Source organism: Anastrepha ludens, chromosome 2, assembly GCF_028408465.1.
Source record: "Anastrepha ludens isolate Willacy chromosome 2, idAnaLude1.1, whole genome shotgun sequence".
NCBI lineage: Eukaryota > Metazoa > Arthropoda > Insecta > Diptera > Tephritidae > Anastrepha > Anastrepha ludens.
Genome location: NC_071498.1, coordinates 116,885,941 through 116,900,880, shown reverse-complemented (window position 1 = coordinate 116,900,880; position 14,940 = coordinate 116,885,941). Strand labels below are relative to the sequence as shown.

At 35.1% G+C, this 14,940-nt stretch overlaps 3 protein-coding genes across 3 annotated transcripts; 2 read left to right on the top strand and 1 right to left on the bottom strand.

Annotated features, from left to right (window-relative positions):
- Positions 1-606: 606 nt before the first annotated feature.
- On the top strand, positions 607-1,671 carry LOC128855161 (splicing regulator SDE2). Its single transcript, XM_054089858.1, has 2 exons — positions 607-876; positions 942-1,671. Exons 1-2 carry the CDS (start codon positions 787-789, stop codon positions 1,539-1,541), a joined length of 690 nt encoding a protein of 229 aa, XP_053945833.1. The 5' UTR covers positions 607-786; the 3' UTR covers positions 1,542-1,671.
- Positions 1,657-3,253, bottom strand: LOC128855160 (beclin-1-like protein). Its single transcript, XM_054089857.1, has 3 exons — positions 3,024-3,253; positions 1,922-2,963; positions 1,657-1,855 (listed from the first exon to the last, which is right to left on the bottom strand). Exons 1-3 carry the CDS (start codon positions 3,136-3,138, stop codon positions 1,750-1,752), a joined length of 1,263 nt encoding a protein of 420 aa, XP_053945832.1. The 5' UTR covers positions 3,139-3,253; the 3' UTR covers positions 1,657-1,749.
- Positions 3,254-5,046: 1,793 nt separating this feature from the next.
- LOC128855158 (phosphatidylserine decarboxylase proenzyme, mitochondrial) lies at positions 5,047-7,219 on the top strand. Its single transcript, XM_054089856.1, has one exon. It carries the CDS (start codon positions 5,289-5,291, stop codon positions 6,591-6,593), a length of 1,305 nt encoding a protein of 434 aa, XP_053945831.1. The 5' UTR covers positions 5,047-5,288; the 3' UTR covers positions 6,594-7,219.
- The last annotated feature ends 7,721 nt before the right edge of the window (positions 7,220-14,940 follow it).

Here is a 14,940-nt window from a genome sequence, read left to right as displayed (position 1 = left end):
ACAAAAATAACAGAAATTACTTGTTTGTAAATATTCAGTGAATGGTATGTTCATATTGTGATTTGTAGATTCAAATTAAACGAACTAAAGAAAATGAAATGACGCATATTAAATTGTGAGAGCACAAATTAATATTAAGCCTCCAAATGCAGTTTTTTGCGTTTTCATGCGGACAACGTGGTGGCAGGAAAGTGCGTACGTGTGTGTTTATAGTTCATGGTGTTTGGGTAGCTTGTATTACTTTGGCCTAATTTTCACAAGTAAGTAACTCCCCTTCCTTTTGTTTTTATATTTTCGGCTTTTGACGTTACAGCCAATTTGGAAGGCGCAATCTCTTATTCTATCATTTATGCTTCTAACTCGTACGGCTCTTGTGTTGGCAGTTTCCATTTCTTTCGCTTATTCTTCCTCTTTAGAAATAAGTAATTTTACCATCCTTTTACCATTCTTCATCTATAGCGTCGCCGCGAATTCGAAAGACTCAACCTTGTATTGTATCATTCTTCCGTACATTCGCGCATGGCAGTTCGCCGGAAATTCGTGTATGACTGCAAACATCGAGAATCATCGAAATGGTTGAGCAATCGACTAAATAATCTCAGACCGCCCATCTCTATTAGCAGGGATTTTGTTGTCAAACTGGAAGACTATGTTGAAACGAGAAGCTTAAAACTAAAAAAATAAAAGATTCGTCTCTGTTCTCCGCAAAAATAATTCAGTTTAATTTCATATAAGCTTTGTTCTCTGACATTGATTAACGTTAAAGATACTAAACTCCTACGAAAAATGGCTCTTGTTTATTTGCATGAAGAAATGATACTTCAAACTCGAGTCACGGATTGCTTAACTATTAAAAACCTTCTTTCACAACAATTTGTAAGTTTTTTCCCTCGGTAAACGAAAAAACAAATGCACATATAGTTCATAAATATAATTTACAGGGTTTGTTTCCAAATGACATATATTTAGAACAAAATGGACGTCGATTAATGTCAAATAGCACTGTTTATGGAGTGACACACTGCCGTCTACGCATCTTGGGAGGAAAAGGAGGTTTTGGATCCATGTTACGAGCGATTGGTGCGCAAATAGAAAAGACCACAAATAGGGAAGCATGTCGAGATCTGAGCGGACGCCGTTTACGTGACATTAATGAAGAGAAGCGTCTGAAAGCAGTTTTGGAGAAAATGGGAGACTTAGAACGCGATTCACAGGAAAGAAAAAAACGGAAAATAGAAAAGTTACTTGCAGTTCCTCGTCATGATTTTAAGGATGTGGAGTATGAAGAGATCAGAGCTAATCTAGCAGATAAAGTAAATAGTGCGGTTGAAGAAGGACTTAAAAAAAACGAAGATAAACCAGGGTGTAGTGACGAGTCTTTGAAACGTAAACACACAAAACCTACCGCAACTAATGCTAAAAAGAGGAAAACAACTTTATGGATCGACGACGATATTTTAGATTCTGATGAGAGTGATGGGTCATTTGAAGGATCGGATTCACAATCTCCCCCTTTACATAAAAAAGAAGAAATAAATTAAATTGTATTACATATAGCTATTTAAATATATTTGTTAGATATATATGTATGTCTATATTAAAAGTTTATGCATACCGCATAATGCATATGAATAAAGCAATAAAAAATAATAAAAGGAATGTATAAAATAATACTACCTTTTATTTAATTGCGATTAACCAGAGAGTTTGGTTCTAATTATTAAAATGTAAGTTATAAATTTAATTGAATTATTCACTAGCAAATTGCGAAGAGACCCATGCGAGCCCCCATTTCAGATTTGTCAACATAAATTTTAAAGCCTTTGTCCATTGTTCCTCTGAGTTAAATTGAATTCTGCAAGTATAAACATATTTATAAGCAACAAATTTTGTGCAATTAATTTCTCTGCAGCATGCTTACTTGATTGAATAAGAATTTCCAGTGGACGGATCTATGATTTTTCCTTTTTCCATCTTGTAAGGCAGTAGAAATTCTGTATCTCGCTTTTCGACTTCTTGTCTAAACTGTGTTAAGCAATCTAGAAAAGCAACCATAGCGGCGTCGAATTTTGTGTCCCAAAAGAATTTGAATCCTCCGGTACCGTATAGCGGTAATTCACGGTTCTCTCCGATAACTTCAACGTATGAGTGATTCCCAAAAGGTACAATGCGGTAACGTTCGAAAGTCAAGTCTATTTTGCGTGCTAAAGCACTTAGCAAAAGAACTGTCTGTCCCCATGCAGCATTGATTTCCGACCAATCTACCGAAGCAGAAGGTAATCTGCCGAGTCGGAAATTATTTATAGTACCAAAATGACCTGCATGCCATATATGGAAGGTAATATTAAAGATGTTGGCATCCTTTAATTTTTCCAGTTGTTGCTCTGCATAACTTATCTGACATTCTAGGCTACGTTTATCGTCCTCGGTAAGCATTAATTCTCGTCGATGTTTCGTATACTCGCGCCAGTATATGGCTTCCTGTTGCTGAAGTTTGTTTTTTTCTTCTTCCTCCCGTTTAACCTCTTCATTCAAAGATTCTTCCTCCAGCTTAAGTTGTTCCAATTCTGACAACATTCGAGATTCGTTCTCCTGCAACTCAATTAATTCCTTTTCCAGCTCAGCGATTTTTGGACAATCCTGTTGGTCAAGATGTTCCAAATAATTTTTATAGTCGCGCCATTCTTGTTCTGCTATTTTTAATTCTTGATCCATAATTTCTAACATAGAATCAGCACATTCTTCGCACAATGGATGGTCTATTTCCGAATTTGAGGACAGACAATCGAATAATTCAGCTTTTAGTTTAAAGGAAGCACTCAATTTCTTTTCACGACCATCAGAAACTAACATAAAACCAGTACCATAAATCGAGTCGGATAAGCGAAATGGTGGTACAAAATGATCGAAAGCGCTTACATCATGCGTATCAAGAGAATTTAAATTGCCAGAATAAATTGGTACTGCAAAATATAATTCATTTAATTAGAAATTAGATTCAAAAATAAATTGAAAATACGTACATGAAAGTTCAGCCATTGAGTGTACATCGATATTGTCTAGACCCTCGTCCAAAGTAATGGGTTGCATACAACTTTGGCAAGCAAATGAGACCGCCACTTTATCCGCCTCACTCATATTTAAATATCTTTTAACTATTTAGCATTAACAAAAATTATAATTTTCAGTTAAATACTACAAGCACTTTATCCCGATTATGTATTTGTATATTATGATTGTATGTTTAGGAATGAGATGATTCAGATAAATATTTACTCGATACTCATATCGATGCAACAGAACTACTGGTACTGGGCGACCATATGGCTTTTGACATCAAATTTAATAAAGTCGCGAATTCTATTATGAAATATTAAGTCATATATTGCCAATGAAATATATTATTTATATAAACACAATATATATACGTACATGTATTAACATATTTATTCCATCTATAAATACGAAATCTGCTAATTTACGACATGCGTTTCCATTTTAACGCCAAATATGGCAGAAATAAATTATGTGTTGAAAAATTTTTTTTTGCACGTTGTCAGAATACAAAAGGTAGTGCCTGCCATTTTTCACGATGGTAGACACCGATGACGTCAGTGCTGCAAATAAACAAACAAAAGAAGAGAAGTTTCTTGCGTGTGAATATTTAGTAAATGGATTGGTGAATATGTAATTTTCAAATTAAACAGAGTTATAAGAATGATGTTCCGCATATTAGATTGTGAAAGGGCGAATTATAACAAAACTCCAAATGCAGTTTTTCCGTTTTTTTGCCGATGGCAGGAAATTGTGTGTGCGTGTGTATACTTTGTGGTGTTTTTTCTCTCTATTGCAGAAGACCTACGCCATTTTATATTTTATATTTTCATTTTTTAAACTTATCTAACTCTTTCCATTTTACCATTCAATCCAAAGTGGTGTCAGACATCTATCTATGTATTTTTTACAACACATATATTTGTTGAGAACTTGGTAGGGTTGCATAATTTGATATATAATATAAATTTGCACGTTTCATTTACACAATGAAATCAAAGCATACACTTATATAATTTGTATAACTGAACTATCATCTCATTCCCTTAATGTTTATTCTTCAGCGCTTCTATGTTCCAGACAGAAAATATTGTTAAAAACATATCGCTTTTTTTTTAAACACGTCATATCAAGGAGCATTAAACAGGTAGCAATAGTAGTAAAAACAACAAGAGCATTGTATTTTTTTCCCTTGGTCGCTAGATCGCCAAAATCTATAAAGTAATAAGTTTATAACAGTTCAAAGTAACTTAAACAAAATTTGTCAATTTATAGATCAAATAGTTAGAAAAAAAGAAATCAAAATAGCAAACTTACTGCTGCTACCTCTTTAATATGCCTTATAGACATAAAATTATATTTAATATTAATATAAACAGAAGTTTTATATCAGTGCTGAAAATGATCCGCTTCGTTCCTGTGGGAATTGATTAGGATACCGCGTTTGACAATCAAAGAAAACACGCTAAAAAGGTTATGTGAATAGCTTAAGCTCACCATTGCGAGCATGCATTGAAGCAAAGTTAAGAAGGGGATACACTTAACGCTCGTCCTACGTTTTTAGTTCTTATTTCAACGCTGATTTTTGTTAAATATATTAGCAATTTGTTTTTATTTATATATTTGTTCTACAAAGTTTAAATATTTTTCATAAATTTTTATTGATGATTCTAGCAATAATACAACGACTGTGTACGTAATTCTGTATGTCGACATTATAAATACTTTTAATAAGCTTAAATTTAATCTTAATTAATACATACATTTAATCTTAACTATATATGTAATATTACATATATATGAATTTTCAAGTTACTCAATTTCACTGTTAGAGTGCTTGCGTTTCTATTTTACAGATCCACGCCATTGTACAGATCCACGCTTTGGCTGCTCGAATATTGTTTGTGGCTGTTGATAAAAACAATGTATACAACGTTTTATAATGAAATCATGATCATTGATTACAACTGTGTATAAATTAGCATAGGCGGTACTCCCACTTCATTCTGTTTTGACAGTTCATAAGCAACAGAACAGTTGCCATTATCGTTCCGCGTAAACAGCTGACTCGAATCGCGGTTGTGCATGAGAAAATCAGGAATAGAATAGCGGTATAAAATTCAAGAGTTTTAAGTGAATATACTTGGGTTTAATTTGTGATAAAAATAAAATATTTGCTATTGCAAGCTTAACATACATATATTTTAACTGCATAGCGGAAATATAGACAAAAAATGGTTTCATATTTTGTACCGCGTGGACGCTTTCTGATTAAAGCAGGCAGTTTAAGGGAAGCGGCTAATTTAAAACAAGAGCCGGGAAAATGGTCTATGTTGCGTAATTTTCGTCAATCGTTTTCAACAAAATTAAATCGGGACGCATTAGCTACAGATTCGAAACATGCGAATTTAAAATCGGTTGTGCGTTCTAATAATACACCGGGGAAAGCAGCTACAAAAAATAGAAGAAACTTTGAAAAACAAGATCTGGTGAGCCGCAGTGTTTGGACAAAATGGACAGGTTTTCTGTTGCGCTGGACACCTGTAGGCATTTGTCTGTTCGGAGTTATCGAGTGGCAGCTACATAAACAAAAATGTGAAGGCGAAAACTTGCCACGTACAGCGTCATCTTTCCAATCAAAAGTTTACTGTTCCTTACCGCTACGCATCATTAGTCGATGCTGGGGTTGGTTAGCTGCCTGTTATGTACCAGTTACATTACGACCATATATATACGGTTGGTACTCAAGCATATTCGGTGTTAATTTGGAGGAGGCATTACATCCTGATTTTAAATACTATAATAGTCTAGCAGAATTTTTCACTCGACCTCTACGGGAAGGTGTGCGCCCTATTGACCAAAATGCTACTATCATTTCTCCTGCGGATGGGTGCGTGTTACATTTTGGGTCAGCCGAAAATACATTAATACAAGAAGTGAAAGGTATTAAGTATAGTGTACAATCCTTCTTAGGCCCAGTTACATGGGGCGAACGATTAGGCTGCACATTCCCAGAAGAATTAAAAGAACACAACGATGGGTCAACCGAACTTTATCAATGCGTTATATACTTAGCACCTGGGGACTATCACCGTTTTCATTCCCCTGCTGAGTGGCAGCCAAAACTGAGACGTCACTTCGCCGGTGAATTGTTGTCAGTGAATCCACGCATAGCGACTTGGCTTCCCGACCTCTTTTGTCTGAATGAACGAGCTGTTTATGTGGGCAAATGGAAACACGGCTTTTTTAGTTATGCTGCAGTAGGCGCGACCAACGTGGGCTCCGTGCAGATACATATGGATGAGAATTTGAAAACGAATCGTTGGATGGGATTGAAATTAGGTGCTCATGCAGATCGTCACATATATGATGAGGTTGTATTATCGGACTGCAAAACTTTGGGACGAGGGGAACTGCTGGGACAGTTCAATATGGGTAGCACAATTGTGCTCCTATTTGAAGCACCTAGGAACTTCCATTTTAATATTAAAACTGGTCAGAAGGTACAAATGGGTCAGCCCTTGGGTACTTTGGAGTAAATCAAATAGTGCAGCCACTTACCAGTGGCCTTAAGCCGAAGAACTTCTTGATATAAAGGAATTAAATGCACTAGTTACGATCCAAATGGGTACATACAAATCATGACAGCAGTGAAAATGTATGAAATGATATATGTGCTAGTAACTGATTGTGATGCGCTTGCGTCTGTTGAAGCATTGTAAGAACTGTTGATTTTATTTTAATATTTTTTATTTTGTTTATTTAAATTTGTTTATCGTGAGAATAATTTGTCACCAAAGGAACCCTTAGAGCAAAAAAAAAAGGTTCAAAACTTGACTTGCTTTATATAATATATTGAATTTTCATTTAAAGGTATTTCTGTGCTTTAATTTTCCAGATCCTTTTTAGCGCAGAACATATATGATGAACACGTAAAGTTTTGCTAACGATTTTCACTAGTACTTTAGTGGTTTATTTGTTTTTTGCTAGGTATGTGGAATTTATTGAAAAGATTTCGTGTCTAGATCATTTAGATCCACATATTTGTATTATCTGTTATTGTGTACCTCTCGAACCGTATGACGGTGATAAATAGTTAATATGATCGAAAAATTGTAATATTTTTTAATAATTTATTAAAAAAATTCTATGAAAGAAAATAATATGTATGCTCGTTTATTATTTAAACTCTGTAATAACGGTTTGAGTAAGTATGGAGTTACGAGCTTTGGCCTCGAAAAAAGTTATTCGTAGTTGCAGTCTTCAAGACAGTTTTACGCAGTCTCTGATAACTATATATCATATTTACATATGTAAAAGTGCGAAAATATCTCTGGTAAATGAACAGTGTCGTAATAAGCTAGTTAGTACTACTAATACACCGACTGCACTTTCTAAAACTATAGATATACGATATAAGATTATAGCTTATCAAACTATTGGCTGTCAGTAGTTAAAACTAAGCTGTTTCGTTGTTTTTTTTTTTTGCCAGAATTGAAAGATAATTAATAGTTGGTTAATATAGAACTAGTAACAGCCGTTGAAAAATACTTAAAAACGATACACAGTTCTCTCCATTTAGGTCTTCTCAATAAAGTCACTTAAATGTTTTGTATATTAGGCTTTATTTTACAAATTTAAAAAGTTTTCAATCTGTTCAGACTTTTTATCTAAGAAAAACATAATTTTTCTACTTCATGTATGAAAGTTAGTACAATTTGGAAATCTTTCGAAAAAAAACTTAAAAACGAAAAGTATAAATTAGCATTTTGTCGAAACTTCGTTTCGCTTATTACTGCTGCACAGCGCCCTCGAATTGACATTATTAAACCTCTACAACATTCAACACGGATGGATTTCCATGCTGTCTTGATATTTTCAAATAACTAATTCATATTTGTGATATTCTGCAAAGATGTTCTATTAGATTTAAGTTGGCACTCGAAGATGCTAAATTCAGAACAGTGGATAAATTGCCTGCGAAAAACTTTCTTGCCAAGGAGAAGTTTCGATTCGTTGTCTTGTTGAAATTTCCAAATTACCGGTAAATTCTCTTCCGCATAAGGTATCATTACATTTTGAAGTATCTGAACGTATCTGGTGAGACGAACTTGTGGTCGAACGCTACACGCTTTGGCCGCCGTCTGTATTTACTGTACTCTATTTATCTTCATTTCATCGCTGAATAAAATATAACGCCACTGATTTAGAGTCAGGATATGTGCTCTCGAGCAAACTCAATTCGGCGTTGTCGTTGTGATGCTGTTACCAATGGCTTTTTTCGTGCCAGTCGACCGTGAAGCCCTCCTTCTGCCAATCGAAGCGCAACTGTTCTTTTCGTTATTGGCTTCCCCGCCTTTGCAACTCTATGATTGCTTTTCGAAGGGCTGCGGTGCATTTTTTCACTTTCGACATTGCTGAATCCTTTCAACTATAGTGAAGCGCTGTAGCAATACTGCGGATAATTTATGTGAACTTACAATTCACAAAATTTGTAATGAAGACCGAATCGTTCTTAAGTATATTTATCACAAATCAATGCGAATCCTTCAGGAGAAATAGATAAATGAACGGTACAAGCTCAAAAAATACCGTTACGGCTCCATACTCGATAAAAGATGCGCATAAATGGTTGCCAACGCATCCTTCTTAAGTATGTTTCAACGGCTGTATTTCTCCGACAGTCTCTTCTACGTTATTGAAATTACGCGGATTTATATTTAGACGGATATGTGCCCAGCATTTAAAAAATGTGTGTAATGATTTATGATGTTACAACAATATCAACATAGAACTACAGTCAAACTTCTATAACTCGAATCATTATTATCCAATGAACTTTATAGAATATTATCATGTTTTTTTTTTAAGAAACTGCAAACACAAGAAAAAGTTACAATACATTAAAATAATCAGAAATTAGAGACTGAAAACCTAATTCCCTTCAGGAGTTTTATCCAAAAATATATACTAATTTGTTCAAAACTTTATAGGGACCGTCAGTTGTATGGGTCATTCGTTTGTAAACATAAATAATTTCCTTCACTGAGCCCTCATCCTGACTTTCCATTCCTCTCAAAATAGAATATACTGCTATGGTGCTTAATAATGTCATTGCCTATGGAAACGTTACAGAGAGAAGGAACGTTTTACAAATACATAAGTACATGGAAAATAAGAATAACTCTCAATATAGTTCGGGTTATAGAAGTTTGACTGCAGTTCTTTTCTAATATTTATTGACAGATATTTTTTATATTTAATAATATGAAAATATTGCTGTTGATAAGCGCTCTAAAACGGATCCCGAATGTACCTAAAAACATACATACATACATGTATATACATACATATGTACATATAATTATATAATATATTTTTGGTTAGCTTTTCAAAGTCTTGGAACTCGAGAAAATTGAAACTATGTTTTTTTATATCTATTAAAAGTTTCGAAATTCACTACTTTTTGGTAGCTTATACTTTGTGTTTAATATGATGCCTAATGCAATATTGTGTTAATATTCACTAAAGAAGATAGACCACCATTTGCCCATTGTTACAACTTTTTTCTTCAATTTAGTTTTCTGAAATTACAAGTGAACTTACATGGAGAATTACGTAGACGCTTACATATGTATATGTATGTAGGCATTAAATTACATTCTTACATTATATTAATCGGTAATAATATAATTTGGAGTCGGAATATCCATTTAAAGCAAAGATTTTGCTTTTCCGTAATGTAACACTCTCAAAAAACTGAAAGTTTACCTATTAAAGGTGAGCTGCTAATATTTGCCTTGTTTTGCAATTTATGGCATGATGGCATACATTTATACATATGTATATACATACATACAAAATACGCACAAATGAGTGTTAAATACATACATATAATAAAGGTTAAGACGGAATGATTCTTTCATCTGCTGATTCGAAGCTCCCGGATGAAATTGTATCAAATTGATAACAAGTATAAAATCCCTTTGTATAAATAAATAAAAACAAATCACAAATTTGGCCTTAGTTTCAAATACATACATACATCCATTGTTCATGTTATCAAAGTTAAGCGAGTTTCACATACTAACGCGATCCAGTAAATCAATTATGAATACATAGTTCTATATTAAAGGTTCTGTAATCAGTGTCATCTTGGGGCAGCCATTCAACGAAAGTATTAATGTTGGTCTTTTGAAAACAAAAAAATATATACATATGTATGTACACGGTCTCTTTTAACACCGTCTTACGCGATTTTGAGATAACACGGTTAACTAATACATTTTTTTACACGAAATTTTCGTTCTTGCACGGATATCAAAACAAAAAATGGTTTTATAAACAAAACATAATTATTAAATGGATGTCTTATTGAGTAAAAAATTTTCGTGTAAGAGCAATAAGTATATTTTAGAACTAACCAAGTCCAACAGTGCATTAATATTGTATTTTAACGTAATCTTTAGGTCGCGTCTCTCTGGTAATTTCCGCGATCAATCTCTGAAGATCTGGATAACAAGGATTGTACAAGCTGGCGCAAACTTAATCAATCAATTTTGTTTCTGAATAATTTGTTTACTGGATAAAAGAAATAACATTCAGTGATAGAAATATTTATTTGACCTTCACCCGCTCCATTCCTTGTAGTTGTTGTTGTAGCAGCATAAACATTCCACATACATGTACGGGGACTACTACTGGAATGACAGTCCTTGGTTGGGAATAAATCTAGGTTGTTCCGGTAACGTAAAACTGATTGCCGTGTTCCCTCTGCTGTTGATTTTGTAGCAATGCATCAAGCTCTCACCGATAGTCATAGGGCATCTAACAATAGCCCTAGGAAATATGTTGTTTCGACGGGTGTAAGGGAGGGGAGAAGGGTGTAAGGCGAGTGAGTTTAAGAGGGCATGTGAATAGATGGTTAGTATCGGGCGGTGTACCTTCACAATCTGGAAATATATTGAGTATGTCGCGATAGATTCTGGATAAGCTGGAGTTTAGTCTGCTATAGTACCCAAGACATAATTGAGCCAAAGTTACACAGGTCTCACGATGCAGCTGAATCTCTTTGTCTGCGATCGGTGATGGTTGGACTCCGGCATTCTGGGTTGGGAGTTTAGGAAGGTACTAAGAGATTTATTTAATGTCTGTATACATGGTCACAGTAAACTAGACCTGTCTAGTGCGCTGAACCCCATCTCTTTAGCTCACCCCGTGTTCGGTTCAACAATCATTAGTGTGCGTCAAACAAAATTTTAGTTAACCACGTCTAACAGAGTGCTACGAATGCGAAAGGGAGACATGAAATGCGAAATTTTAACATTTTTGTGCGAATGTCTTAATTAAAGGGTACCTGTGTTGCGGATGCAAATAATATTTCATTCACAACGCATTAAGAGTAAATTTATTTATTTTTTTTTATTTATATAAGCTTATACAATGTAAATTTACATATGTACAACCTAAAAAACATGCAGCGCTAGCATCAGAGGCTATCAGCTGACCGTTGAAGGAATGATTTGTGTTAAATTCTTCTCAATAGGTCGCAATCTTTTAGAAAGTGATATATGGTTTTTACGTTTTCCTCAGTTGGGCTGGAAAGGAGGGAAATAGGATCCGTATTAGAGTAACATTCTCTTTTATCTCGAAGCATTGGGCAAAATTCTAATAGGTGGAGGACAGTTGCTGTGTCGTTGCAAAATGGACAGTTATTGGTTCTTATGCTACCAAGGAGGTGAGCATGCGTAGCTATTGTGTGTCCTATCCGGAGACGTATGTATGGAGTGAGAAAGTTAGCTGGAATTGGTGAAGGATATACTGGTTTGATCCTTGCTGAGTTGACTATTGTATAATGATGATTATAAGAAATCCAATCGACGAAGAGTTTCGAGTGCCTCTTTTCATTGATGAGACGATATATATCAGATTTTGTAAAGAAGTTGAGTGTTAATGTGGGCGCGTTAGCTGCATCTTTTGCTAATTCGTCTGCGTAAAAATTTCCTGTTATACCAGTATGGCTAGGAACCCACATTAGCTTAATTTTCTTTTGATATAAAATAAGGTATTCTCTAATTGAATTAATGACAGTAGTTTGGTTATAGCAATTTTTTATAGCTTGAAAACATGATAAGCTGTCGGTACATATTACATACTTTCCAGAGTTTTTAGAAGCATGTAGAACAGCGTGAAAAATTGCAGTGGCCTCAGCAATAAATATAGAACAGAAAGGGAAAAGCAGCCCATAGGACATCGGCTTACCTTTCTCGCTAACGACAGCAAAAGACGTACTTGAGTTTTTAGAGCCGTCCGTGTAAAGAAATCTCCAACTATTATGTTTCGATTCGCTCGCGACTACTCGAAATTCAGCGATATAAACCGCATTAGCAGTGATGTTCTTAGGCAGGCGGACTAGATTGTCTATAAAAGATTCTTTAGGCATCAACCATGGTGGATGACAAAGTTTACATAATTTAGGTGGTTTTAATGGCAAGTTATTTGTTTTAGCGAAAATCGCGCAAATGTATATAGCTGATTCAATTTTTGGCAATCGGATCCGTGATGACGATGAAAACAAAACTTTTCGTCGCATGTTGTTGGAACCAAGAATAATCCTAGGGTAGAGTTTCATAGTACTGTCTTCCATGTTATCCCTTAGTGAGGGAAGACCAGATTCAGCTAATAAATTTTTTATAGGCGATGTTGGAAATGCACGAAGCGATCTTCTTATAGCTGAATGATATGGTGCAGCAAGCATTTTGAGATGGTTATTTGAGTGATGTCCATAAATTTCAATAGCGTAGTTTATTACGGAGAGTATTAAAGCGTTGACGACTTGAATTAATAGAGCTGGGCCAATGAGCGAGCGCTTACATGATAGGTACTTAACAATATTTGAGTTTTTAATAATTCTATTTCTTATATACTGACAGTGATCTTTAAATACATACTTACTATCTAGAACTAATCCAAGAAACTTAAGTATAGGAGAACATGTAATATTAACATTATTAAATGAAATGGTTGGAAAATTACAATTTTGTTTTCTACAAATGTGGAATGATTTAGATTTAGAATACGATATTGAAGCGCCTGACGAAAGGGACCAAGATGATAGCTGGGAAAGGGAGTCTACAAAGGAAGATGATATGGAATTCAGGTCGGAAGATTTGGAAAATAGGAGAAGGTCATCAGCGTATAGCTGGTGACATATATTAGGAAAATTTGATAAAATAGAACTAATTTCGTCGAATGCTATGGTGATCAAAATAACTGATAACGGAGATCCCTGAGAAGTTCCGTTATCTAAGGGAAGTGTGGAAGAAGATGTATCAGAAATAAGAACTTTGATTTTACGTTTATAAAGGAAAGATTTTACGAAATTAAAAACACGGGGTCCTACCTTCCATTTAATTAATTGTCTTAGAACTACGTGTATACCAACACGGTCAAAAGCCTTTTCAAAATCAAGCGAGAGAAGGGAAACGTGGTTTTTGTTAGATAGAGCATCACAAATGAAGTGGTCAAGGTACAAAAGAGCATCGATTGTGCTTTAGCCTTTTTTAAAAGCAACCTGATTAGAGTGAATAAGCTTATTAAATTGGAGGAACCAGGAAAGTCTTGTAGCAACAATTTTTTCTAAGAGTTTACCTAGGCAAGGAAGAAGAGAAATAGGACGATAGCTGGTAACTTCGCAGGGAGATTTGCCCGGTTTTAAAATTGGAATGATGGCGCTGGTTTTCCAGACTTGAGGGATGATGGAGGTTTGAAAAATATTGTTGTAATGTTTAAGGAGTCTATTGAGGAGAAGAGGGGGTAGGTGTTTGATGATGGGATAGGAAATTTTATCTAAGCCAGCAGTTTTACCTTTCACGGAAGACAGGGCAAGATGGAGTTCAATTGAAGACAAATCAGAGTCGAGATATTTGGCTGAATGTGATAAGGGAGGAGGTAAGTAACTATGGGAGAGAATAGATTTCTTGTTAGAAGAGTATACAGATGAGAAATTAGAATCAGAGGAGATATTAGAAAAATAAATGGCGAACTCTAAGGATATAGTAGAGTGCCTTGAGAGGAGTTGAGGGAGGGGATAGGAGAGGAAGTCAGGTTACCAGATAGTCTTTTTATGTTTCTCCAAATCATTTTGGGATCAGAAGAGGAGTTTATGCTGGAGGTGAGAGTCTGAAAAGATTTAATTTTTGCCAACTTAGCTTTTCTTCTAAAAATTGCATTCGCTTTTTTATATGCTACAAGATTTGATGGCGAGCGATTATATTTGAAATGATGCCAAGTTTGTTGTTTGTGAAGTCTAAGCGAGGAAAGTTCGCTATCCCACCAAGGAGGGTTTTTATTGCGGGGCTTAGGAGAGGTTTGTTTAATGGATTGGTTGGCTGCAGATATTATAATTTTTTGAATCCTGGAAGTTTCTTGATTAATATTATTAGAAGGAGGTAGTTTATCTGAGTATTTCAAACAAAATTCTTCAAACTTAGGCCAGTCAGCTGAAGAGGTTTTGAAGAATATTCTAGGTTTAGTAAAAGTTGAATTATGGTGGGAAATGTTAGCTTTGATAGGAAAATGATCGCTTCCATGAAGATCATCAATACGATGCCAATCAACTTTGGGGGAGAGTGAAGTAGAACAGAATGTAAGGTCAATATGAGTAAAAGTGGAATGAGTGGAAAAATGGGTAGGGGAACCATCGTTAAGTACAAAACAGTCGGAGCTAAGTAGAGCGTCTTCAATTGCGCGGCCTTTGGTATTAATTGAGGGAGAACCCCAAAGAGGACACCAGGCATTGAAGTCACCAGCAAGTAAGAAAGGAGAGGAGGAAGGGGGGAGAAGGTTCAGGAAATCGGCTGAGGTAAATGTTTGCTGAGGCGGGGA

Excerpts from the sequence above, each read along its gene's own strand:
- LOC128855161 (XM_054089858.1), top strand. The coding sequence starts at position 787 with ATGGCTCTTGTTTATTTGCATGAAGAAATGATACTTCAAACTCGAGTC. Across the intron at positions 877-941 it reads ACCTTCTTTCACAACAATTT|GGTTTGTTTCCAAATGACAT; the intron begins GTAAGTTTTTTC and ends TATAATTTACAG.
- LOC128855160 (XM_054089857.1), bottom strand. The coding sequence starts at position 3,138 with ATGAGTGAGGCGGATAAAGTGGCGGTCTCATTTGCTTGCCAAAGTTGT. Across the intron at positions 2,964-3,023 it reads CTCAATGGCTGAACTTTCAT|TACCAATTTATTCTGGCAAT; the intron begins GTACGTATTTTC and ends TATATTTTGCAG. Across the intron at positions 1,856-1,921 it reads GGAAATTCTTATTCAATCAA|AATTCAATTTAACTCAGAGG; the intron begins GTAAGCATGCTG and ends TTATACTTGCAG.
- LOC128855158 (XM_054089856.1), top strand. The coding sequence starts at position 5,289 with ATGGTTTCATATTTTGTACCGCGTGGACGCTTTCTGATTAAAGCAGGC.